This window comes from Miscanthus floridulus, unplaced genomic scaffold (assembly GCF_019320115.1).
Source record: "Miscanthus floridulus cultivar M001 unplaced genomic scaffold, ASM1932011v1 fs_527_1, whole genome shotgun sequence".
Lineage (NCBI taxonomy): Eukaryota > Viridiplantae > Streptophyta > Magnoliopsida > Poales > Poaceae > Miscanthus > Miscanthus floridulus.
The window spans coordinates 37,600-64,529 of record NW_027096888.1 but is presented as its reverse complement, the minus strand read 5'-3'; the positions used below and the strand labels follow the sequence as shown (position 1 = coordinate 64,529).

Genomic DNA, 26,930 nt, shown 5'->3' with positions numbered 1-26,930 from the left:
GCTAGAGTCAGTCAATGCGGTTAGGCACACTGCATTGTCGGCTTGAATCGAATCTACGATGATTAGGAAACAGTCATGTCGGCCCAACGACTAATCAAACTACCGTAAAGCGGCCCAAGCCCATTGCGGCATGACGTCAAACGGATCATGGACGAGGGAAAGCCCAACCACCGGGAGAAGCCAGGCGATCTGTCTGTCCACTGGGCCCGAGACCAAGAATAACGATTCTTTTTTAATTTTTTATTTACTGAAATAGCGAGGCTCGCCATTTCAAACAGCGAGGGTATCCCTGTCTCCGTGGTATTTTAAAAAAAAACATAACCCTTTTTTTTATATGATTGTTGTATAAGAACTCAATAAGATACAGGACTGTTGTTTAAACTATGAAGGACTTTTCTTTGTGTGACTACAAATATGTCTTTTGGTGCATATCTTATTGTGTGTTAAACGTTGCGCATGTTCTTATAGATAATTCCTTTGCAAACCGATTCACTGAGTGGGCTGGGCAGCTCATGAATCGGTGCATCCTCACTGGAGAATACGGCATCGTAGCACAGGGCAAACAATCGAATCTGAAATATGAATCGGTGCATGCACAATGAAATAACACATCAGTACAAGGAATCCAACTGAAACAAACTAACCAACCGTTTGCCAAGCCCAACTATCCGTTGTTTCTTTGCTATATATGTAGCCATCTAGAGTTGCAATATTTCTCCGAGCCAAGATCCCCAGAAACAAAGAGATACAACAATACTCAGCTCTCATCTCCGATTTACAAAATCAAAGCATGGATCCATCTTCATTGGCTAGCTTCAGAAGCCAGAACACCACTGCTGATGCTCTCTAAGTTATTCAATTGTAACAGGTTGCCAGTTTACCACGGCCAGCTAGCTAAAGGACGAGTAGGTTACGAGATCTCCTGGTACACTTATGCTTATCGAGTCGCTTCAACCAGCCACACGACAGAATATACAGAGACAAGCAGGGCTTGCAAGCGCAGTCCACCTCTTATCATTTACATCTACTTGCTAATGGTAACGGATCCCAGCTTGGACAGATCCGGAACCCAGCATGACAGTTCTGATGATCCTGTCACGAACATCAAGGATCCTGGAGCCCACCTTACCAGTGGCGGTTCATTATCTGTGCTTCCCCAGCGTGCGACCTGCATGTCCAAGTATATTACCATATACAAGTCAAACAGATATACATATAAGCAATTTCAATATCAACATGACATATTCTTCTGCACCTTTCCACTCCTAACATTCCAAGCATAAACACTACCATCACCAGAGCCTGCAAGAGAAGATCATAATGCATTGCTAAGTAGAAGAGAAGATGGCAATGATTGCAAAGCACGCTAAGGAATGGTTTCTAACCAGATATGATATGGTTTCCATCAGGACTGAACGATGCCTCCAGTGTCGAATTGGTTACCACTGGCTTCACATTGTACGATGCAATCTAAAAGAAAATAATCATAAGGACCACGTTTTACTAGTCTTATTAGTATGCAGGATATAAAGTAGAGTAGGTTGTATGCTTACGCTATTGCCATGGAATGAATCTAGCACATGAACACGTCCAGCTTTAGTGGTTAACAGAATCCGCCTGCCATCACTGCTGAACTTTATGACATGGGCGTCTGAATCACCATTACCGACAGAGAAAATCTCAAAAGGCCCCTATGGACGTAACAAGTTAGAAGGGTTGAACACTAATGGCCAAACCACACATTCAATTACAATACCTTTTCAAATTTTCGAGCATCAAACATCCTTATGTGACCACCATAGGCAACTGCAAATACCATGCCCTGATCATCATATGAAACTGCAGGCCTCCCTTGCACACGCAGTAAGCCCTGAAAAATCCATGAGATGATTTTGCCAATGACCAGCAATATATAGTAATTCAATTTCAATGCCAACCCATGCTCAATACTCCCTCTTGATCCAAAGTGTAAGCTGTTTGACACCGACATGATGTCCAATGTGATAGTTTGTCTAGAAATTACTACAAATTTGTTTATTTTATATAAAGTGTTCTTATGAAGGAATATTCATGACAATAAATCCAGTAACATCAGCCTTATGTTGTCACTCTACATAAATTTATATATATTTATGATCAAACCTGAAACAGTTTAAGCAGCAAAAATCCTAAAACGAGTTATATTCTGGATTGGAGGAAGATGTTACAGAATTCTGATTAACAAAATGACCATGCCCAAGATAGTTTATTCTCTAATTTTACAAGGATGTCCAGAACCCACCATCCACCATCCCATAAGTCACAAAAAATTAGTAGGTAACAAGGGTTTTAATGATTCAGTTGCAACAATATTACATGTTTGGTTCCAAGTGATTCGAGGAGTTTTAACAGGGAACAAGTAATAAGAGGAGAAATCCAAAATAGCTTTCCTCAGCTAAAACTGCAGTTGGTTTAGTTGGCATAAACAGGTAGTGAAGCAGAATCTGAAGTTTAACTCGTGTCACATAATTGTGTACAGCATCATTAGTTTTACCTGTGATTTTTCAGCCCGTTGATCCCATAAGAGAACAGTACGGTCAAGTGAACCAGAGAGAAAATTTTCTTTCTCAGAGCAAAATGAGATGCAGACAACCCTGGACAAAACAAAGCATATTAGCATCCTCCACTGGCATTAACATGACTGAAATATTAACTACTCCCTCCTTTCCAAATTATAGTTCACTTTGGCTTTTGTCTTAAGTCAATCTTCTATAACTTTGTTAGAAAAGTATATTAACATCTACAGGTACAAATAAATGCACTATCAAGACATTTCATTTGATATTGTATATCTTTGAGCATTTTCCTATAAACTTGGTTAAAGTTAGACAGTTTGACTTAGGAAAAAGCTAAAGTGACCTGTAATTTGGAACATAGGGAGTACAATTTATTTTAAGATAGTGTGGCATACCTGTCAAGGTGACCTTTAAAATATCTAAGAAACCGGTTATCATTCAGTGAGAGTAGACGCAGAGATTCTGCAATACTATTTATTTTCAGTACACGACATAAATCATTTTCAAACTAACATAAAAGTGGACTTACCATCCCAGCCGTTTTTCGATGAATATAAGACAATAGTTGGGTTATCAGTGAAGCACACTAGTTCGACGCCATATTTTTTGCTATTAATAGTCTTCAAACATCTGAAAAATGAGTGAGAAACCAATACATATCAGAAAGAAAGAAATAGTTTAGATGAAAAAATGAATCACTACAAAAGGTACTGAATCATTGTCATAAACTAAATCTTGTTGTGTGCAATACTAAATTCGAACATAAATTTCAAATATTAGACACTAAAATAAACTAATAAACATACACAAGAATTTGTATCAGTGCGGCATTATTGTTAGGAACTAAAAAAATGAAGAGTAGATTCTACAGAACATCATTGAACACGCCAACTAACAAAATACTAGAATGTAACAAATTGCATCTTTTAAGACCAAAAAAGAATCAATAGTGACCCTATTTACTTAGAATAAATACTTCCGAAGACAAAGTAATGATTCACACTCACACTGCGTTTTGAGTGTCATATAGGCGGATTGATTCATCATCGCTAGCTGTCACGAGATAGTTTGTAGCCTTGCTGTGAAAATCCATAGAACTAATTCTGCCATTCTGATATAGAATTATGATAAACCAGAAGAATCAAATGAGTACGCCCTGTTCTGCTGCACTACTTCAACAGTACTTTTCAGCGAACGAACAATATTTTTCTCTCACAGAATTTCAGCATAAGCCAAATTTCAGCGAAACAAACACGGATGGGGGGTCAAAGATATGAGTCAAACAAACTTTCAAGTCATAGAACACACCATGAAAACCTTTTTATGTTACAACAGATTGATAGTTAGATGCTCTGCTCCAGTCTGAAATCTCAGTGCTATTACATGCCGAGCTTATTGAAAAATTAATAAAGAGGGCACTTTATTCAACACATCTTGCATTATGTATATACATAGTTGTATCAAGAAAATTGCAGGTACAGCTAATGAATATGAACTCCAATTCCACCAGGCCACAACATATGGTAATACTGTAACACGATTAATACTAATGGTTAAACCCGTTAAGCAGTATATAGGGTCCAATGCAACTTCCCAGCCCTTGCATTCACATTCTTATAGCAATCTAAACTGAACTCTATATATTTTCAAGAAAGCTAAGTAAATTCAATAAGAAAAAAAAGCAACTCAACTCAATTATCAAGTTAGTACTGATTTCTAAAAAGTAACTTTTTAGATGGTGTAGAACAGTTTTAATTCCAACAGGTGATTCCATTGTGTAATTTGGGTGAAGAACAGAGGATTGCACAGACTCTATACATTTTTCTTCATGCTCTTGAGTACCTCACTGGTGATCTCCATGCTCACACCCTGGGTGGACTTGTCATGGAAACAAACCAACCCTCCCCACCCCCACCCCCAGAAAAAAGAAAAGAAAAGCTGTGCCCGCACTTTACTCAATCAGTTACCAAGGATATGGCCTTGAGCGCCAAAGAAGAACCTAATCAAACCATGGATGGATGGATTCAGATTGGTAACAGTGTAGAGAACTGGATGGGAATCTGGGAACAACTGGACCCATCGTAGCAAAGGAAAGAACTCTCACCAACAGAAGAAACGAACCAATCGAGATCGGGATGGATGAATTCAGATCAGTCGCTGCAAGCAAATCGGCAATAAATTGAGTGGGAATCCAACCCTACGAAGAACGGAATCCGTCCAAGCAAAGGAAGGTGTGCTCACCAGCAGAAGGAACCAGCCAATCCAGGTCAGAATGGATGGATCTCTGCTTCACTAGGCTGAAGGAGGAGCGGCAGGAAGAGAGGGGAGGGACCAGCAGACATCTGCTTGGCTGCACTACCATAGGACTCTTGAGGGCTATTTGGTTTGGATCCCTGTGAGCCTCACCATGGCTAGCATTTTGATTGTTGCCAAAATTGGTTTGCGCAGTAGCAATGTCTGCTCACCAGTTCATTTCTAAATGGAAAATCATTTGCAAGATGAGATTTTGGATGCACAAATGGCCATGGAACTGGTGCAGTGGTGCCACCAAATTGGTTGCATTAAATGCTGAGTTTTTGTATTAGCTAACTTCAATGGATCACATATTCAAATTTCATAAACCATGAATCCTATTTGCAATCCATTTGTGCCTTCCCAACTATAAAGTCTACATAAAGAAAGGAGTCCCCTCGCTATATTCCCGACTTATAGTAAGAAACAATATAAATGAAAATTGAGTCCACATGTCAAAATCACAAATGCAGCAAGTTTTGGCATCACTGCAGTACAAACACGCCACTCTTTTGTCCAAGTTTGGCATCGCTGGCATTTTGGCATCCTCAGATTTTGATAACGTTGACACGTGTAATGAACCAAGAAGTCTTTGGTTTATGGCGATATTGCTAGGTTTCAAAGGAGAAAACCAAGAGGAACTGGAAAAGGACGGTAAAGTCGCTATTTGGGAGCTGGGGGAAAAAAAGGTGAGGTTTATGTTTTCTGTTGGTTCAACCCTTAAAGCTGTATTATGTTATGTCCTAACCTGGGGAAATTAACTATTTACGGATGTTAAGAAAGTCCCATGTTCACATGCCATTTTTAACAATTGCGTCAATTCCGTTATCACTGAAGATAGAAGGTTCCTTATTCCCACGCTACTTTCACCACTTATTAGGCAGCAGCAATGTCATGTTTGTCCCATCATGGACCATGGAAGCATATATGAATTGGAGTGAAGAAGAGAGGTTACTTACATAGTCCCGGAAGGCTAGGCCGACCTCCATGCTCTTGAGCATGTCGTCGGTGATCTCCATGCTCACCCTTGGCGGACTCGTCATGGTGGGCAACCCTCCAATATCTTCCGCGAGGCGGAGCCACCTATATGGCGAGCTAGGGCGGCCGCCCTACCCCTCCGGCGTGTACCGCACACCCGGATCTCTCGCAGTTTGGGCGTCGACGGCGTCCGCGCAGCGCAGCCGAGCGAAGCTGAGGAGACACCGACGGCCAAAGGTTGAAGATTTTATATATATATATATTTTTTGAGGAAAGCCAAAGGTTGGGCACCTGCGCGCTGCTGGGCCGTCTTGGCAACCAGGCCCAATGGCCCATCCCATCGTGCAGCCCAGCCAGAGGCCTTAGGGCAATTAGCAGATGCGCCACGCTCCCATCGCTCGCTCTGCTGACAGAGCCTCCGCCTCCGCGCTCCGCGGCTCCGCGCCGCTCCGGACCTCCGGTCCTCCGCCGACCGCCCCGCGCCTCCGCCGACCGCCCCGCTGCGCGTCGGTGCCGGGAATCGACCGGAGGCGGCGGCCCTGCCGCTGCGCTCAAGCCGCCGAGCGGCCACCGGCCGGCCCAAAGGCCGTTTGACATTTTTTTACATATATTCCCTCATTTAAAACCTACTCCATTGGTCATTACTAAATTTATTTTATTTGCAAGTTGTTTATGCTTTTTTTTATCATTTGATGTATGGACATGGTTAATTATCTAGACTATGGAAGAAAAATTCTGCTTATGTCCGTTTCATGTGAACGGTAATAGTGTTCTAACTTCTTCCGTACGATTTGTTTACTGAATTACATATTAGAATATATTTGTTATGTGATACACCGACATATATACGGTATACATACATAGTTAGACGATATATCGGTGAAGTTCTGTATATATAGATAGCGGTCCGCCCTACCTCATTTATTCGGCTGGCTCCGCCACGGCGCAACCAAACCTTAATATGCTACCAGACAAGGTCAGTAAAGGACATGGGTGTACAAATGCACACCCAATAATTTTTACGAGCTTGCGCCCCTCTGACACGGGGGCGAGAGTCGAGGGCGAGGCAGATCGAGCAGCTCTGGTGCCTAATTGAGGACGGCGCGGCAAGTTCGAAGTTCTGGCCTGGAGCGTGGTGGCACGGCGAGCCCCGGTTGCTCCGGCGTGGGGCTTGGTCTAGCCACTCCGGCTCGGTGGCGAGGATGGCGTGGGGGTAGGGTGGAGGTCCAGCATGGGGCGTGAGGGCGCGGGGACAATGTCCGACGTGGGCACCTGAGGCCGAAGCGTAGGGTGGTGGTGGTGGTGGCGGCGGCGGCGGTGGCAGTGGGGACACCTTGTCAGGAAGGAGTGTTTTCTTTCTTATATATTGAAAACAAAAAAGAGAAAAGGATGTCACAAGGGAGGTTGACATATGGGTCCCCGAGGAGTGATGGATCCCACGATGATATGGTAGTTTTGAAATATGCATCCTTCTCTCCACGTACACACACCAAACAAAGAATTAGAAATGACACACATCTCTCCGCAAAAACATATGGTAAGATGATTCTATCTCAAATAAAAAGGAAGGGATCATCCTATTCCACCTTATTCCTTAATCAAACACACGTTAAGTCAACATGATCATCTTCATCATTTTGGTTGATGGGTTTGTTGTCTTCATAGGTCACGTTTTCATATCGACAAAAGTCATCAATGCTGAAGGAGTTATTATTGGGATCAAGTTAGCTACTATAGCTACCTCTTGTCTTTGCACCACGACCAGGTAGGGTTCCCTAGCCGCCCCCCCTGGTCCTCCTCCGTCTCCGGCATTCTCGTTGACGGCGAAGAGGAGTGGTGATCCACCTAGAGCTTAGATCTAGAATATAGTTTTTTGCCCCCTTACAAGTTGCTTTCTAGTTTAGCTGTCATAATGGTCTTTCTATCTTGCCACTTTAAGGTGTTCTTCGACAGTCGACGTCTTCCTCTTTGCCTCCAGTGTTGCCTTGGATACTGCAATGTCTCACAAGGCCGGTCCAACCTGAAGGCTGGTTAGTTTGGTCATTGGTGTCACAAATCAAATTTAATCTTTCTAGTTCGCTGCAAAAATGATGCATAAATTCAAACCAACAATCGTTAATAAGATTTGACAAAATCATTAGTAATATTTTTATTAAGTAAGTAATAACACAATTCAGGGGGGGGGGGGGGGCTTATCCCTATAATACAAGAATTTTACATCATTAGTAATATCTTGCGACAACCAGTGATTCCTACTACAGTCCTACTTCAAGCATCGTGCTTCCTTTAATGGCTCCGTTCGGCTTACATAGGAACCAGCTTGTTCGGCTTGTCTTTTCAGCCGGAACAGTGTTTTTCTTTTACAATAATTCAGTCAGAACAATGTTTTTCAGCCAGTTTCAGTCAAGATTCAGCAAACTGAATGGAGCAATAATCCTCATCAATTGTAATCATGCATCGTCGTGTCTTTCTGCCGCCCGCACTCTCGTTGGACCATTGTCTCTGCATAAGTTACCCTGCAGATTATCTTAGTCGCCTGCATATCGACCGCCGATCGATCGCCCTGAGACTAAGGCCTCGATTCCTCGACCTTGCCTTGGATTGGTGATCTTGTATCAGCTGGGAACGAACAACATTGCCTATGTTGGATGCAGCCTTGCCCTGCTGCTCGGTCTTCGGACGGAGTCATCGTCACCGGAGGAGGCGGAGGACGACGAACACAATGGCGGCGACGAAGGTGAAGAATCGTCGTCGGCGCGCTTCCTCTTAAGCTCATGGATATTCGGGCCACGGATCTTCTGCATCACGTACGGCGGCAGGTCCTTCCGCCGGACGTGCTTGACGGCCAACTCCAAGCCGGGCCTCCAGAACCTGTATGTGTAGACGTCCTGCAGGAACTCGTCCGCCGTCGCACGGAGGTCAAACTGCGGCTGCTGCCCTTGCGGCGGGGACGGCTTCTGCTGCTGCTGTGGCTTCGACAAGCCCACGAAGAAGGAAGACGCGCACCGCAAGCCGTGTGGCTCGGCGTCGTAGGCGCGCGGGTTCTGATGGCATAGCAGCTCGCCGAACGTGTCCCTCTCGACCTTGGCCACCAGCTGCCGCAGCCGCGACTCCACCCACCCCTTCCACTCCCGGAGCTCTTCTTCGCCGCCCGCCACCGTCGCGTCCACCTGCAGATAGCTCTTGTGCGTCCTGAAGAACGGGAACGGCTGGAACAGCGCGTCCCCAGCAGCGACCGCCGGCGGCGGCGATCTCCTGGCATGCGACGTGGCCGGCCTGGATCTGCTCCTTGATGATCCGCTGCGTGGCCTGCGAGACGTTGTAGGTGCAGTTCATGCACGGGTACGCCGGCGTGATGACGGGCATGAGGTGGGTCCGGTCGCGCGGGTTCCTCCGCCCGTCCCAGACGGGGAGGCCGAGCTCGGCGTCGTGCTCGATGTCGCAGAGCATCACCGGGGTGGGCCACCTCCACTGGCTGAGCACCTTGAAGAAGCGCGACACCAGCATGCTGGGCGCGGCGTTGGGGTAGAGCTGGCACACGCGCGCCACCAGGATGGCCCACGCCACGCCCCCGAGGAAGCCGGACACGTTGGAGTAGACGCCCCGCGCCTTGGCCCACAGCTTCACGCACCGCAGCGTCGTGCGGAACGCGGCGGCGTCGGGGACCAGCCGCACGATCTCGTCGGCCACGCGCACGCCGTTCATGCTTCGGGCGGTGACGTGGTCCAGGCCGCGGAGCACGGAGCGGTCGCTCAGATCCAGGTCCCGCGGCACCACGGGGAGGTTGACGCTAGCGTAGACGAGGTCCACCTGCACGCCGCGGAACCTCAGCTTCATGACGGGGACGTGCGCGCCGGGCACGGGCTGCAGGTCCGTCACCGCCTCCGTCTCGGCCAGCGCACCGGCCAGCACGCCGAAGAAGTCTTGGTCGCGGTCCACGAAGGAGGGCCCGACGACGAGCGCGTCAATGTCGGAGCCGCCGCCGTGGACGCCGAGGCGGTAGGATCCGAAGGGGAGCAGCAGGGCGGTGGCCTCGTCGACCATGGCGTCGGGGTACCCATGCCTGAGCGTGAGCTGCTTCACCCAGAGGTCCACGATTCCCTGGAGGTCGCGCAGCACCTCGGTGCGGACCGCCGACTCCTCGGGGCTCTCGTACATTCCCGCTTCGCGCAGGACCTTCTCCAGCTCCGCCGTGGCCTCGAGGTCGGCGGGCGTCGGGCCAACCAGAGAGATGGGCTCGCCGAACATCTGCTTCGGCTGGGAAGCCATGGCCATGCCGTGCGTGATTGCGAGAGAGCGAGGGCCGGCGATCGTGCAACAAAGAATGAGCGTATACGAAGGGTACCGTCCCTTTTAATATAGGAAGTATTTCCCTGTAGGCGCTGATCCGATTCCTGATCGTGGTCGAACTGAACCTTGTCGGAATCGACCACCCTCCGTCTCGATCGTTTTTTTTTTTCCCCGGAAGGTTTGGTCCCGAGTCCAGAATCGGATTCAGGGCCGGACCTGGTATATATGGGTAACAACACCTTGTAAAGCGCCCCGATTTCTGGTCGAACTGAATATTGTTGGAATCGACGAGTTCCCTTCGTCTCGATCAGATTTGGCCCACAGAATCGGATTCAGGGGTAAACGCGTACCTAGCATATGCATATTTGGGTATACAAATATACAATACAGTAATAGTATACCCATGTACACCTAGTATTCATCTAAGCACGTTGAAACAGCCCTCTCTACACGTGGGCGAGTCTATAATCGGAATCAGGGATGGACCCAGCGGGCCCGGTTCGCACCCGGCATGATCCGCTTCTTTTTTCATCCGGAACAATGTTTTTTTTTCTCACAAATTTCTCCAGATTCATTCAGATTCCTCCAAGCGAACGGGCCAGCATATGCATACGGGTTTGCATATAGTTTTTTTAAAAAGGTTTTTTTAGCAGAAATGCATGTAGCTTATGGCCTGTCAACACAATAAAGAATAGTTTAAACAATGGAATTAAACTATAACTAAACACATTTACGAATTGTTCTAATTATAAGTAACCAAGCTTCATTCTCGTTAAGCACGCATTCCATATAGCGTCATGTAATCAAAAAAATATTTAATTTGGGAATTGAAAGATCAAGTTGAGTAGAAGCCTAGTCTATCGGACGACTTGGCAATGCCACGTCATCCATTAACACGACTGAGTCAAATAGTTAAACCTCGTGAGGGTTGGACAGTCCAAAATCGATCTATTGTCTATTTCTTCTTTCCATGGCCCCACTTGTCAGGTAGGACGTACACAACACCACTCTACACCCTCCCTCTCTAGGACACAAATGAAAAGAAAACAAGAAGGGGGAGGAGATTTGATGAACCTTGTTAAATTGTTCGAAACTGGAGAATTGAACTTGTAAAGACTCAACTATGCTATGACCACTTTGACACCCAAAGATCCTAAGTCCAAACAAAAGTTTAGGCCGAACAGTTTGATTAATTGCAGTTTTAAGATTTTTTCGCTAAAGCTCCAAACAATATGTTGATTAGGGTTGTTGATAGGGTTAATTGATTTTTTCGCTAAAGCTCCAAACAATACGTTGATTAGGGTTGTTGATAGGTTAACTGCTTCAAATCGATATTCTTCCATAAAAGACAGCTTCATTTTAGAAAGTGTGGTTGTTGCCCATGAGATTCTCCATGGAGTGTACAAAAATAGAGAAAGTGACATTGTTCTGAAGTTAGACTATGAAAAGGCATATGATATGGTGAGTTGAGAGTTTCTTCGTGATATCTTGATACCTTGGAATCCATAGGCTTTGGTGCCAAATGGAGAGGTTGGATAAAAAGAAGTGTTGAGACGCGGAGTCTACATATGTTAGAATCAATGATGAAAATACTGTGTATTTCAAACATAGTACAGGTCTGAGATAGGGTGACACCATGTGTTCTCTCCTTTTTGTAGCTGATATCTTTACTAGAATGCTTTTTAAAGTAGCTAGACATAGCTCAATCACAGGGCTTATGCATCAAATGAGGAGGGGGTGTATCAGCCTTAAGTATGTTGATGATACCCTCCTCTATTCTAGAGAACAACTCTGAGAAAGCAAAAAAAAAAAAGGCTGCTACTTTGTTTTTTTATCAGATGTCCGCTATGAATAAAACTACGATAAAAGTGGTCCAATTAGTATTAGTCTAGATGAGGATAGGTTAAATGAATTTGCTAAGCTCTTTTGTTTGCAAAAAAGGTGAATTTACTATAAAATACTTCGGAGTCCCTCTTCTTTTACCAAGTTAAAGAGGAAAGACTTATAGCCTGTGATAGAAAAAATTATAAAGAGTGGTAGGTTGGACGGGTAGGTTACACTCCTATGTTAGGACTTTTGCACTTCTTAAGTCATGTCTAGCCAGTATACCTATTTATGTACTATTGGTTATCATTAAATTTCCAAGATGGACTATTGATATCATTAACTTTCAGATGGCACACTTTCTTATAGAGGTTTGTGATGGAGAAAACTTGAGACTAACTTTTATAAGGAATGTTTCTGAGAGGCTAATGAACTTGTGGCTTCAGTTTGTGAATATAGTGGAAAGTATTAGTTTGTCTCCTAAGGAAGACCACATCATTTGGAGCTTGGTTGTCTAGGTTTTTGTATAGTCAATATGGAAAATCTTAATTCCATAAAGAGTATAATTTTTCTTTGTTTATTGTCTAATAATAGACTTTTAACTGAGGAATAATCTAGCTAAAAGAAGGAATGTGGATGATCCAACCTGCTTGTTCTGTTCAAAGATGGAATGTGACTACTCATTTATGTTAGTTAGCTTGGGGCACGACTTTGATTATTGCAGGCCTTTGGATTGCTAACAAGAAAAAAAAAACATGCAATAACAAACTGTCCGGCGGTGCTTTGATGTTATGCACACTTGGTTAGGGGAAAAGAGCATGATGCTTGGATTATTGAAGATGGCTCGCGATATTAAGCCAGCGATTCCGGAGCTATTGTAGTTCATAGCAGAGCTAGAAAGCAAAGGCTACCATTCTGAGAGACGATGGAACACAACCATCAGGTTTAGCCGTTTAGAGCATTTCAACAGTCCCCCAATACCTCCTGTTGCCTCATAAAGTTATCATATTGAGGGTAACTATGTTTTTCTCTCTTAACAACAACCAATAATTATGTTAGTCTCTTCTCAAATAGGGGGTAGAGGTGGGGTGTACATCTCCACAAAACACAATGTAGTTCACCTCAATCATCGCTTCTCAACCATCTTCTCACCACAAGCAAGGCTCTCACAAGCAACCCCGAATGCCTCCGTCCTCAAGCTTACTTAATTATTTCTCTCATACCTTATCTTCCCATCTCACTTTTCCACCACCGCTCACCCTCATTGTACGGCTAGCTGATGGCCAAGGCATGCATACCGTTGTTCGCCGCTGTTGAGCGGTTTCTTTGGCTTCCCACGTGGCGAGATGTGGCTGCCTTCCGCAGCTGGTGTGGCTGAGTGAGCTCCGCTCCGCCCCCACCCATGGTCGTACGCACTAGAGCTCCACTTGATGCACCCTGACCGAGCTCGTCACCGGCGATGGCTTCCACGCTGGGCAGTTCGTGCCACAGCTCCTGGACCAGCAGTCGCGTCGTGCTCGTGTGGCGCTCCCGCCGCTGCCACCGAGTTCTCCACGCCGATGCGGCATGGTCCACGGTAACTGCTCCGGCGCGGCGTTCTCCACCACACCTAGCTACCCCCACCTGCCATCCTCCCTCTCCACTGCACCCGAGTGCCGCTTGGTAGCTATCACAATTCCCCACCAGGTAGGCCGTGGACGCTGACGATATCGTGTTTCAAGTGTTTCTGACGCATGTTGCAATGGCTATATACGCATGTTGCAAGCATATGTTTCATGTTACAAGCATATGTTTCAGGTGTTTTAAACATATGTTTCAAGTGTTTCATCTGGATGTTGCAGAAGTAGATCTGGAATGTTGCATAATATGCATGTTGCAAGCGTATGTTTTCAAGTGTTTCAGGTGTTTCATGCGTATGTTGCAAGTGTTTACTTTGTTGCAAGTGTTTCATTTGGATGTTGCATATATTTGTAATGGTTTTACAAGTGTTTCAGACGTATGTTTTAGGTGTTTCAGCTGTTTCGAACGTATGTTGCTAGTGTTTTATTTAGATGTTGTAAAAGTAGAATAGTGTTGCATATGTTGTAATGGGACCCACCTGCCGCTGGGTCACAGCCAGACGTGGATTCTTGCGTGCGCAAAATGAAGTAAGCGTGGGTAGGCCCTACGTACACACAAGAAGTGTGCGCAGCACAGGAAACGGAGCGACATTAGTGGCGCAGGAAACAAAGCAGTGCGGGGGTGGTCTACGCCTGTGCGAGCAAATCCCACATATACATGGGCTGGGACTGGGAGCAGTGTCCAGACTCATCCTGCGGCCGGACATCCAGGCACTAGCCCCCCAACAGTAGACTTTCCCAGTAGCCGTCAAAATAATATTGGCTAGCCCAATAGCCACTACAATATTGAGAAAACGGTGAAGATGCTCTTAGAATGATTGAACGAGGCGTCGACGGTTTCCTGAAACTAGGTGATGGATACCTCTAATGCATGCTGACAATGACCCAACTACTGTCACTAAGGGCGTCCCCAACAGACTTGTACAAGTAGCTAGCGACATGGAAGAGAGCAAATAAAAAATAAAAAAAATAGAAGAAAACGCTAGGTACATGTCAAGAAAGAAATGGGGCCATGGAGTCACAGACCGAGAATTTCTGGGACAATGTGCGAGCATGTTGCTTGAGTCCTAGCTAGCGATTGTGTTTTCAGCCTTCTCTCTCATCTGTACAGAATAAAATATGATTTGTGCTAGCTATTTGGCTCCTTGTTGGAGACGCCCTAATTAGTCGGGACCCCTCAATATTACACGTGAAAAGCATCACCAGATACGGTGATACCTTTGCTATACAAAACCCAAGCTGTAGCTGTCTGGCTCTTGGCTACGCTTGCTATACATTTCCAATAGCAAAATTTACAACATATTATTGTTTACAGCTTGGCCTTACAAAACCTACCAAAACCTACCGTGCAACCTATTGTGCATTCAAACGAGAACCTTTAAGTTCTCGAAAAAGAATGCACACCCTTATTTGTCAGATCCAACAGGCCACCAATCTCAGCTACCTTGTCGACAAGAAGCCTCAGCAAAGGTATTGTTGAAAGCGTTCCACGTGATCCAACCATGATGAGCTTCTTCTGCACGTATAATCACCAAAACAAGGTAAAATTTATCGAAATACAGAAGGCCTAAAAGAATTATGCCTGGCTTAACCAAGCCAGGGACATCTTTAGGCTTTTCAGTGAATTATCTATAAGTACAATAAAAGTGGTCCAAACATTTTTATCGTATCATGCTGCATATCCCCATTACCCAAACAAAAAAAAAAGACAATTGTGTCTAGTAAATAATGTTCACAGTGCTGAAAGTCCTTGATACTTCTTAAAAGAAGAAAGCTTGGGGGAATAGTTGATATAGGGAACCACATTCACTGCAAGTTACCTTTGCACGTGTCAACAGAACATTGATCCTGTGCCAATCACCAAGCAGAGAAGAACCACTAGCCCTTGAGTTTGCAGTGGAGCGCACGAAAGATATTATTATACACTCCTTATCCCTGCCCTGAAACAAATTGAATTCTTCAGCCAGAAGACCATGCAGAGGCCTCTTTTCGAAGACCAAGTTACAAAAGTGACTATCAAAACCACAAACAAAAACAGGGTTGCTCTCAAATCTCAAATCTAGACTGTTTTCATTAGTGCAAGGATAAAACATAACAATGACCTGATGAAGCAACTATTTTCTAGTGCCAAAATATGGGATCCTGTTTTCCAGTGAGAAACATGCTAATGACACTGATTCTTGAGTAAGCATTCTAAGCTTGGCTACTAGACAATATTACCAAAGCACAAAATACATAACTAATTGGGATGGGAATGCAACTAGCATGCTATTCCAATTAATTGTTAACACAGAATGTCACTGCCACTGTATGCAAAACCAGCAACAAAAGTTCAACATAATAAAAGACTCAGAATATTTGTCAACCTGGTATTTATCAATTGTGTGAACCTCAACCAAACCATCAGTGCATTGCTGAATGATATTCACTTGAGCATTATATGGGGTTATGATACCAATAGCATCTTGAGCTACACCCCTTCTTAGTAATTCTTTGATGATCTGCATAAAAGGCATAAATTTCACTACAATAAATAACTAAATATATTTGTATCAGGAAGTTGGGGTATGTGCACGACATATAAAACACAAAGCTTATTAAATCTCCAAGACAGTTCAGCGGAAACAGCTTGACACCAACAAAAGTTAAAATTGACATTTTAGCGCCCCTTCAGCCATACAGCCCAATTCACATCCAGACATATCTCAGTTGCTTAAAATATTGTTAACCCAGTAAGCACAAACATACATTTTGTCATTTACTTGAAGTGTGTATACCACTTAGACAAGATAAAGAAATAAAAAATTATTGTTTAAGAATACACAAAGCAACTGCAGGAGCACTCAGCCAGACAGCAGCAGCATGTAAGCAGACGTATAGAGTATAGATAGAGGTGTAAAATATGGTTCACACTCAATACTACCACAGATAGATCACCACATACCCATGAAATAATGTGTGCTTCTGTAGGATTGTTCACAGTTCTGTGTTCCTTTGCCTCAAGTGCAGGTATTTGATCTGCAGAATTGCATGGTTAGCCTTGAAGCTAAAAGCATCATACTGGAGTAACTAATTGAATTAGACAAAAACCTGTGTTGGCGAAGATCACAGCTCTATCAGGATTCAAGATCTGCAATTAAAAGTTGGACAGAAGTGTTAAAAAAGGATGCTGCTGAATTATGACCATCTCTGGGCCATGGAGTTTTCTAAATTGAGAAATCATGGAAATTTTAGGAAAAGGATTGTTACCTCTTTTAACTTCAAGTGCACTGGTTCCCTACCAGAAAACTTGAGTTTGGCATTTGCAATTTCCAATGAACCACAGCACAACCTATTGCCGTAAATCAACGAATTTGAGAGCTCCATGATACCAGATGACATACGGTACTACAACAAGGCAGTTACAAATAGTGAGTTCTGCTGATACAAGGGGCCATCAACTCAGCAGGAAATAAGTACAGTTAGTCAAGATCGTAATAAAAGATGGAGCGTTAAGAAAGACCTGGCATCGCAGTGCTGAAATTGCCTGAGGATGTGCTTCTGACAACCTCCAAAATAAGCTGATGCCCATCCCATTTTCTCGGGCTTCAGAACTCTATAATCGTTTAAAAACTTAAAACAAAGCAAAGATGGCATAAAAATGAGAAAATAGGTACATCAGCAAATAGGATACCTGAACAAGTGGAGGAAGTTGGTAATGGTCTCCAACTAGAACAAACTTTGTTGCAAGCATCAAAGGTCCCAGTGAAACCTGACAAGTTCAATAAAATAGTATGTAAGATAATATAAATGGACGAGGATATGGACCTCTTTGGCGATCATTTTTACAGAATTTTCTGGTTAGGAATTGGTCCAACTACTAAAGTTTTTAAAATATAGTCCTCTAGTTAAATGGGCAGCATGTTTTTTTTTTTTATTTTCTATTATACCATTTAACACCAAACTAACAAACGTTGCTACTTAACCATCCAAAACAATTACCAAGTATTCCGAGTTTGTCCTTACCGGCAATGTAATTTGTCCAGCTTCATCCATGATACATGTGTCAAACTTCTTATGTGCTAATAAAGGATGATACATTCCCAAGCAAGTAACTCCAACAACCTGCACTTGCTCCATCCTTGCTTTAATGGCATCAACCGATTGTGCCTCAGTTGCTGTTCCACAACAAAGTTTTTAAAAAAAATCAGTTTCTTTCTACAAACTGCAGGTACATTCATAAAGTTTTAGTTCTGACTTGACAAGCAGTGGGCCCTGACATCAGGATGTACAGCCTCAGGCCTTCCAATCCGAATAAAATCCACGACCCTAAACAATCAATAGGAGGCATTAATCAGAATAAAAGTGTATTCCAAGTTGTAGTTCATTACAGTTGATCGCTCAAGGTAGCTGGCAAATGTTGCGCATTGGAATACAATCCGATTGGATTGAAATGCAAGCAAAAAGTACATACTAGTATACTACATTGAAGGAAGAATCATCTTGATGCTTGAGGCCTCCCGTGTCCGTCTTCCAGGCGTCGAGGAAGGAGCCTCAGAGGCGGGCGGAGCTACTGGGTCCCGGCAGGGGAGGAGACAGGAGAGCGAGCGGTGGAGGCGCGGGCGAAGCTGCGGACGACGGCGAGAGGCGCGGGCGGAGCTGCGGACGCCGGCGAGAGGCGTGGACGGAGCTGTGGACGCCGGACAGAGGCGCGGGCGGAGCTGCGGACACCGGCGAGAGGCGCGGGCGGAGCTGCGGACGCCGGCGAGAGGCGCGGACGCCCGACAGAGGCGCGGACAGAGCTGCGGACACCGGCAAGGGGCGCAGACGGAGCTGCGGACGCCGGCGAGGGAGATCCAGAGGCAGGCCGCCGCCGGCTGCGAGAGAGAGCAGCGGGAGCAGAGAGAGCAGCGGCTGCGAGAGAGAGCAGCGGGGGCTGGAAATGCGGCTGCAACTCCCACTAGGTCACTCACTCACTCCTCTTCTTACCCTAATGGGCCAGCTAAAGGTGGGCCGAATTCTTTAGCTGGGCCAATTCTCCCTCCCCCGAACTAGTCGTCTGGCTAGTCTGATCGGACGACTAATCGTGATTAGTCGCAACTTATCGGACGATAAGTTTTCTAATCAGTCTAAACTAATCGAGGGCCCTTATCGAGCACCTGGTTACGATAAGGACGACTAATCACGATTAATCGCGATTAGTCGTCCGATCTGAAAACACTGCATACTACATTAAGGGAAGAACACAAACCTCAGTCTTCAGCTTCATGAGCAGAGTATCAATAGCCGAGTTAGTATATGAAGTTAGCAAAATAGATTCCCCTCTTATCAATAATGACTTCACAGCATGCACCATTGTGTATGTTTTGCCTGTTCCAGGCATTCCTAAAATAAGAGCATAATCCTTTGCTCCTAGAATCTGAAAGCAACATATGATTAGTTTGCAGAGTAGACAACTAGACATGAATGTCCAGGTTACAGAAGGGGTGAAAAATTGAAAGAGCAAAAAGATTTACTTTATGCAGTGATCTTTGTTGGTCATTATTCAAGTTTGGTAGCGACCTTATGTATGATAGTGCAGGATCTTGGCTAAACAGCCCTCCGCTATCAAACCTGGGTGCCTACAGTACAGACATCCAAATTAGGAAACTCCAGACAAGAAAAAAGGGTGTAGGAAAATGTCGTTAAATGAATATAATCGAGTATGAACAGACCTCAAGATCAACAATCAACTTGCGTAGTTGAGAGTTTTGTGGATTCTGAGCAAATAGTTGGACAAGGTTGAGTCTAGCAACATTTCAAAGTGAACTCAAATTAGAAAGGTTGGACTTTTGTGAATCACCCATCATCAAAGGGTGGAAGAAATCAAATAAGAACAAGGGCCAACCTCATTATTGCAAATGAAGAACTAAATTCATCCTTGTCTATCCGCCAAATTTCACGTGTCAGATCCTGTTGCTCTGACAAGGAATTGCTATCTGGAATTCTCAAACGGCGTGGCAAAGAGACCTAAATAGATTCAATTGGAAATGCTTATATTCAAGTATTCAACCTAACAAAATTATATGGACAAAATAGCTGAAGGTTTGTTACGGACAAGTAATACCGTTATGTGGGAGTGACTTATTTCTCTTATAGATCCATTTGCAACTGCTATTCTCCCAGACTGAGTGCTAAGCACCTAACAAAGCAGCAGAAGACATTGTAGAATATAAAACTTTATTATGGCGTCAAAAATATCAGTGGCAATGTCCATGCACCATCATTACATGGCACTCCCCTAATCCAGTACCTTGCATGGATGATTGATATTACTTAATATACCACAGCAGCAAAAGTTCAAATCGGTATCACATATTATTATCTTACATAGGATGAATATGTTGCTAAGATTATCAATACCTCTTTGTTCTTACTAACTTCAGTTACATGATGGTGAAAACAATAAAAATGCCATACATTTCAAGATAATTGTTAGGACAGCATGTACCTATAAAGAGTCTTATACAAAAGAAACAATTGTAAGTATAAGCATTTTAAGAGGCATGAAATAACTCATAAGTCATAACAGTTACTTGTTCCGTACAGCAAGTGAATAAGACTTACCACAGGATCACCACCTTTGAGGCTGAAATCTAGGCTGTCAAATTGAGCGTCTAACTGATCAGCTGTTTCAGGCTGCGTCTTTTGCTGGACAAAATTATATATGTATCTTTTGCTTTTTCCAGAAGAATCTATTGAATGCCCATTTTTTATGTCAAGAACAAAATAAGGTACAGCAGAGTTCCCACTCCGAGAGTTTGAATTATGAGGCTGGAAAATGTTCTTCTTTTTTACCTGAATTTAGCATAAACTGAGATTAAGCAAAAGCACGTAAACTTCAGTTCCACAGCATAATAGACAAATTAACATACCTGAGAAACTCTAGCTTCAAGATCGATCAATCTATCCCAATGTTTAAGAAAACTATGATGCACGACTGTTAAGTGATTTACAAGGTTGTCAAATAGATCACCAAGCCCACTAGTTGTAGCATTGCCTCCATGTGCCTGTTAGAACATGTATATTTTATGTAATTATATAGTCTCTTCTCAACTGGTAAAGACTTCCAAGAGTACCATAAAAGAAAATATTCATGTATCAAAAGGAAAGGGAGGAAAATCAAACCTTGTGATATATGGTACAAGAAATCAGGTGTCGACATCCATTACATGTTGATGGGCTCTGAAAAAAATAATACTAGGATTTAAATTAACTTCTCACTAATGAATCTGATACGAATAAGTTTCCATTTCCACCTGTAACATTGGAGGAAAACTCTGTGAAATCGATGCTTTCAGGATCTCGGTAGCAAGCTCGTTGCGGCGCATTATTAGCCCAATTAAATCAGCCCTCTTTACATTAATGCCCTTAAGAAAGTAAGGAAAATGGATAAGAATGGGGTACACTAGCATGCATTTTTAGTATAATCTTACAATATTACCAATGTCTGGTCTGTGTGAAGATAATACAGAAGGCCCAAGTCAATATCCTCATTCAAGTATCTGAAAAGGACAATGTAAAATCACAAAGGGTTAATGGAAAAACTGTAGAACCCAGGATCACAGATAAAACCTTAAACGAAATAGGTAGTTTATACCTCTCTGTCATCAACAGTGTGTATAATATCACCTGAGCGGAGTGTTCCATAGCTGTCTGCGTATAGATAAACGCTTGTGAATGGTAATACTACACAAGTAAATGGATTTATGAAAGGAAAAAAATGAATAGATGTTTATTTCCCCAGAGTAGGTTAGGTAGATGGCAACAAAAGAAAGTAAACAAATATAACAAAGCCTTCTTTTCCAGAAAGATTAGTAATACTAAACATAAGCTGAAGACATTTGAACTTGTATAAAGCACAAGGACCCCGACATAACAACTCTGCATGTAATGATTATGGAAACAAAGAATGACCTTGTGGAAGTGCAAGAAAGATTAAAATGCCTGCTGTTCAGTGGTTGCTACTCAAGGACTGGGTGACACTATGTAGTTGACAATGATTTATGGGCAATTAATGACAGTTTGTATTGCAAGTGGAGTGCAGTACTGTAGAATCTATTTAAGTATGGAATCAGCAACCAGAGAGTAAAAAGAGGCTACTTCAGGACTGCTCCATAAGAAAGACTGAAAGACTAAGACTAAACTCATCAATTGCAGTAGTTGAAAGCCTTGTTTGCATGTAAAAATAATATGAAAGTAAGATAAAATCAGCAAAACGTCCCCAAGAGAAACTCAGTTGAGACTTTGCAGTAAATACTAAATCCCAATTCTGAACCCTGTACTAGGTTATCAGCCCCAACAACAGTATGGCTTAGTAGGTAAATGTCGACAGTTTCAGAATGTCATGACAAAAAATAATGCCAGGAGGATGCCTATCCTTGTGGTCGAGTCATTTTTCTTAGTGACCAAATAAATAAATCATGCCAGTAATAAACATAAACATGCATTCTCATTGGTATCCAAGAATATGTGCTTACCTGGCCACTAGTTCCTTTACCAGTTTTGAACTCTAGTGGCATTATTCTATCATATGAACCACCATTGCATGACTCGACTCTTGATCTAACAGAAGCATCGATAACCCCTTTCAAACCATATCTTGGCGCCCATGCCATTTCCTCAATATCCATCACCTATGGCACATGTGGATTTCATTTTATTTAAAGGGAGAAACAATGATGCTTGGATACATCTATGGTAAGGCACAAGATCTAGCCAGAAAACAAATTAAGTACATGGGGACAATGCAAATTTTGATTCGTAGAAACCATAAAGAAAACATGAAGCATCAGCACAATATGGACTACTTTCTTTTGATAGCAGGCACCATGAAAGACATGGTAGTGATGCATACACCAAAAAAAAACAGTCAAGCTAAGGTAAGAAGCCTGTTATAAACTATTTTAAGCTAAGTATTATTCCTACCTCAGTCACTCCAACAGTCTTTCTCCCTTCGTTATGTCCAAAATCAACACTAGAACACTTTGAACCCTGAAAGTGCAGTTTATCATTACGAAACAATCAAACAATTAATCATATGGTCATATATATTCTGTAAAAAGGTACGGAAGAAGCAAAACATAAAGTGCAACAGCTTCAAGGCATATGTTCTGCCAATTATTATGCATAAGCTGAGATACCTTCTCTTGAAAACTATAACAGCTATTTCAGAATTCCAAGCCTTATAATTTTGAAAATAAACTAGAATAACCTATAATGGAATGCTACTTTTAACACAATCGAGAGGAAGTATATGGATTTATGGTACAATTGTATAAATTCCAGATTTCCTTTAGAAACTACATAATGTTCAGAAATCATTGAAACTACTGAAGGATAGAAACAAAGTAGTGTTACTTATCTCTAATCTAAAAAAGCAGGTTCTGTTATTCTGTACCTTTAAGAAACACTTGAACCAATTCAACATTTTGGGGATAGCTTCAATGAGTGTGGAGTACATGTTGCTTTCATTGACTGCATATTATAAGAGAAAAGTATGAGCCAGCAAGTTGCTCTACAAAAATGGTATATCCCCCACCCCCAACCCTACGGCCCCATTAGGGCTGGATAACGAGACAGCTCGGCACGGCAAGATAACAAGCCACGGCTCATTATCTTAACGAGCCAGAAGACCGGCTTGGCTCGGCTCGTTTACAACTCAAGCTAGCTCGTTTAGGTAATAAAAATCACAGAAAACACATCTGTACATTTATCTAAAAAAACTTGGGAATAGTAATAATACAAAAGCAACTCAACCATAAGCCTTAAATAAAATAAATAGATTAACACATACTAACATATACAACTACAACAGTACACTATAGTACTATATACCATACATCCATGGTTCATACTCCATACCATATCATACATGATGCACGCATTAAGGAATATCCATTTAAAATAAAGTGATAGCATCATAGGACGTACAAGTCTCCAAGGTCCAGGTCCAGCCATCAACCAATTGCAAAGTGTAAGACATCAAGTTACACAGAACTGATATAAATTTAAGGCCAACAACTTTGGCTCTTAGGCTCGCGAGCTGGCTCGTTATCTACACGAGCTGGAATGTAGGATTAGCTCATTGAAAAATATAACGAGCCGAGTTGAGCCGAGCCACTATCGAGCCAAGTCAAGGGAGCTGTCCAGCTGCGAGCTTTTCGTCTAGCCCAACACCAAATCACACCCAAACCTCCCTCCGCGGGGCCCAGAAAAAACATACATAGCCATTTCTCAAAACCAACATAGGAGTAGAATATAAGCACCTATGTTGATTCAAAATGAAAAATGGTAGATTGATTAAATATGCTCACAAAAAATCCTAGCAATTCTGCTATTTAGCTTTGATAAAGTTGGCATTTTTTTTGTCCAGAATCCTACCTCCACATGCATATAAAGTCTCTATATTTTTCAGAAGAACTTCCTTTGCTTGTTGTTCCAAGAATTGCCGTGAAGGAGCATCCTTGAGTAGCCCAGCCTGACACAAAAGCAAAAAGAATGTCAGGAATGCCCACAATTGTTGTATTAATTGACACAAAAATTGTGAAGTAGTAACTAAAATTAGCATATTTAGTGCAGACAACCTGAAAGACTTGGTGAAGCAGAGTACCAGTCAACGCGCTGGTAGAATATTCATTGCTTTTTAGTCTGTCATCAAGAACAGACCTTCTTGGACAATGGAAGCTAGAAGCAACCTAAAATACACTATCAAAATATGCAGTAGGAAAAAAACAGATGAATACATGCTTTAGTTATTAGATTTTTTTTTAGGATAGTTTATGGTTAGGCCACAGACCCACAGTAATCTGTTATGTGATTCAGATTAATGTAGTTGTTGGAGCATGTAACAAAATTTTACCAGAACACAAGTGGCAGTACTAACCCGTGTCCCAGAAATGAGTAGCTCTGGATGGACAATAACAAGATTATTGTCATGATCAACAACACATTTTCCTTGGTTACTAAATTCTCCAATGACATTTACAGTATCACCAGGCCCAACAATACTGTGGAACCTGCAACAGTAGGAGCAGAAAGTTCAAACGAACTGATGGTGGTAGTAAATGCTGCCTATACAGATAACATTTCTTAAGAATCATGCAACCTATATTCAATAAGCCCTAACAGTGTGCAATTGCAGTAAACACCAGAGACTTAAGTCAGGAATTTAAAAAAAGGCAAACTTGTCTTATTGGAGGGGGGGGGGGGGGGGGGGGGGGGGGGGGGGGATTATTCTGTACTGACCACTCATCACACAGATGCACGGCACATTCTTTCCCAGAGTGTTCATTCAGAAGACGCAGAATCTGGCAAAACAATCAATGACTTGGCAGAATAAGAAAGGCAATCACACATTTATCTCATGCGTAAAGGTAAAGAAGGCAGACACCTTAACAGGATAGCGATCACACGATGAATCATCAGCTTTATGTTTTTCTGACACCTGAAAGATAAATTAACACACAATGACACAAAACTCTTTTTTCACTATAGGAGAGCTGTTTGGCGTCAACTTAAACCAAGAGCAGGAAGTTAAAAGGTAAACCTCCAAGACAAGAAAACTATTGAAGGGTGGAGCATTAATGGTTTTCTTGGATGGGATAGTTAAGTCACCATCAGCAACAGGAGAACAGCTATTGTTGGTATTATCCTTGTTTGTGGATTGCCCTCCTTTATTTCCAGGATCAACAGGCAATTCTTCTTCCATGATTGCATCCTCTACTTGGTCTAGAAGATCAAGTAATGCCTGCGATAAGAACAATTTGACTCTAAGCTGAATTTCTCTGAAACAACTAGTACTCTAGTTCTTGAGGATTGCATCTAGTTCACCTTTTTGTGCTGTCCTGCTCCCAATGGTTCGAGACCTCCCTCAGAAGTGACACCACTGCTCAGTTGCTGCTCAGGGAACAAGAAGGTTACCAATCGAAATGACTGGCACTCACATTTAGCTGACAACATGCACTGTAACAAAGCGCATAACCAATGTACCTCATTGCAGCCATAGGAAAGCGATGGTGGGGTCCGGAATGGACTCTGAGTATCCTCCACGCCATCACAACCAACTAGAGCAGATCCAAGAACTCCTGAATTACGTCCAGAAGTAGTACACCTTGACAAGCCCAATGGAGATGAATGCCACTTCTTCATAGCCTCAAGGGAGGAATTTTTCTACCATGTCAATCACACACAAGAAGGACAAATCAGAAACCCATCAATGAAGAATTTCATCTACCACATCAACTGGACGTACAGTAACTCCAGCACATGCAATAAAATCAGAAATACAGGCATCCTCAGTGCACATAGCGCAAGCGCGTATTGACCCATACTTGCGCAAAAGAACTGCAGAATTGGTGTACCTCGCTTGAGTACGGATGAGGTGTCATCCCCAGAAATTGCTTCGACTTCGCCGTACCAAGGCGATGGTTTACCGGCGAGATCTTCCAAGTCACCACCTCCGCGGCCCCATCGTCCTGGCTCTGCTTAATCAACTGAACCGCAAGAACCATCAGGCAAGAAAAGAGTCCACCAAAACTGTAGCCAAAGCAGACGGCGGCTGCTAACGCTTACCATTCCGGGAGAAAACCTGACACGCTTCGGCGCAAGCGTCTTGGTGACCTCCGGCGAGACTTCCGAGGGCTCCTCCTCGGGCGGTGGCGGCGGCGGAGGAGGAGGAGGAGGCGCAGGGGGGTCGGGCTTCTGGCGCTTGGCGTTCTGGGAGGCCTGGGTCTGGCGCTCGAAGAAGTGGGGGATGCCGAACTTGGCGGGCTGCGACGGCTGCGATGGCTGCGGCTTCTTTGAAGAGGCGGCGGCGGCGGCGGCGCGCCTCTTCGGGGGCATTGGGGATTAATGGATAATGAGATGGGCCCTATGGATTTGGGTCGGGTTCTCGGCGAGCGGGATGGCGGCGGCGGCGAAATGGGGGATCGGATTGGGGAGGGAAAGGGAGAAGAGGGGAATGGAGAGTTGGAGACGAATCGGCAGTGCACTGGGAACTGGGAAGCGGGCGGAGGTGGGAAGGAAATTGGAATTCCCGCGCGGAGCAAAAAAAATTTATCACAATAATAAATCGCGCAGAGCAATTTTGGCCATGGGGAATGGGCCTGATCATCGGCTTTTGGAGGAGCAGGGGGCTCCGAGGGCTTGTTTCGATGCATGGAAGCCTACTTTGGGCCTGTTTCACATTTCATGGCTCTCGGCTCCAAGCAGTTCCCAAGGCCCACGGCACATCTTTGCTCCATGGTGCCGTTGACAGAGCCCACTATTCCTCAGGAAAAAGAACATGAGTTTTTGTAAGGCCCATTTGAATCGGCTATAAATTATCAAAACCGTTTTTCTATCACCGTTTTAA

At 43.6% G+C, this 26,930-nt stretch overlaps 2 protein-coding genes and 1 pseudogene across 2 annotated transcripts; all 3 read right to left on the bottom strand.

Annotated features, from left to right (window-relative positions):
* Positions 1 to 746: 746 nt before the first annotated feature.
* LOC136532114 (protein ANTHESIS POMOTING FACTOR 1-like) lies at positions 747 to 6,069 on the bottom strand. The gene is made up of 10 exons (XM_066524726.1): positions 5,807 to 6,069; positions 3,563 to 3,666; positions 3,085 to 3,185; positions 2,951 to 3,017; positions 2,534 to 2,633; positions 1,757 to 1,870; positions 1,554 to 1,691; positions 1,386 to 1,470; positions 1,256 to 1,302; positions 747 to 1,168 (listed from the first exon to the last, which is right to left on the bottom strand). Exons 1-10 carry the CDS (start codon positions 5,888 to 5,890, stop codon positions 1,025 to 1,027), a joined length of 984 nt encoding a protein of 327 aa, XP_066380823.1. The 5' UTR covers positions 5,891 to 6,069; the 3' UTR covers positions 747 to 1,024.
* A 2,003-nt stretch (positions 6,070 to 8,072) lies between these two features.
* Positions 8,073 to 10,121, bottom strand: LOC136532113 (nuclear poly(A) polymerase 4-like; annotated as a pseudogene).
* Positions 10,122 to 14,512: 4,391 nt separating this feature from the next.
* On the bottom strand, positions 14,513 to 26,538 carry LOC136532116 (DNA replication ATP-dependent helicase/nuclease JHS1-like). The gene is given in 35 exon segments (XM_066524728.1): positions 14,513 to 14,944; positions 14,946 to 15,074; positions 15,379 to 15,498; positions 15,925 to 16,059; positions 16,503 to 16,576; positions 16,649 to 16,688; positions 16,808 to 16,945; positions 17,061 to 17,153; positions 17,232 to 17,309; positions 17,564 to 17,715; positions 17,796 to 17,866; positions 18,769 to 18,956; positions 19,054 to 19,158; positions 19,252 to 19,324; positions 19,425 to 19,546; positions 19,644 to 19,718; positions 20,144 to 20,374; positions 20,452 to 20,586; positions 20,705 to 20,761; positions 20,836 to 20,946; positions 21,021 to 21,081; positions 21,177 to 21,232; positions 22,057 to 22,212; positions 22,505 to 22,570; positions 22,977 to 23,053; positions 23,960 to 24,056; positions 24,163 to 24,273; positions 24,462 to 24,594; positions 24,824 to 24,885; positions 24,969 to 25,022; positions 25,125 to 25,325; positions 25,409 to 25,474; positions 25,568 to 25,747; positions 25,939 to 26,070; positions 26,150 to 26,538. Coding segments are annotated over 35 exon segments (3,882 nt in total). The 5' UTR covers positions 26,420 to 26,538; the 3' UTR covers positions 14,513 to 14,911.
* Between the last annotated feature and the right edge of the window lie 392 nt (positions 26,539 to 26,930).

What these genes read in the sequence shown, in the direction of transcription:
- LOC136532114 (XM_066524726.1), bottom strand. Translation starts at nt 5,890, where the DNA reads ATGACGAGTCCGCCAAGGGTGAGCATGGAGATCACCGACGACATGCTC. An exon ending in ATCGAAAAACGGCTGGGATG is followed by an intron (nt 3,018 to 3,084) that starts GTAAGTCCACTT and finishes ATAGTATTGCAG; the next exon opens with AATCTCTGCGTCTACTCTCA. An exon ending in GGAATGTTAGGAGTGGAAAG is followed by an intron (nt 1,169 to 1,255) that starts GTGCAGAAGAAT and finishes TTGGACATGCAG; the next exon opens with GTCGCACGCTGGGGAAGCAC.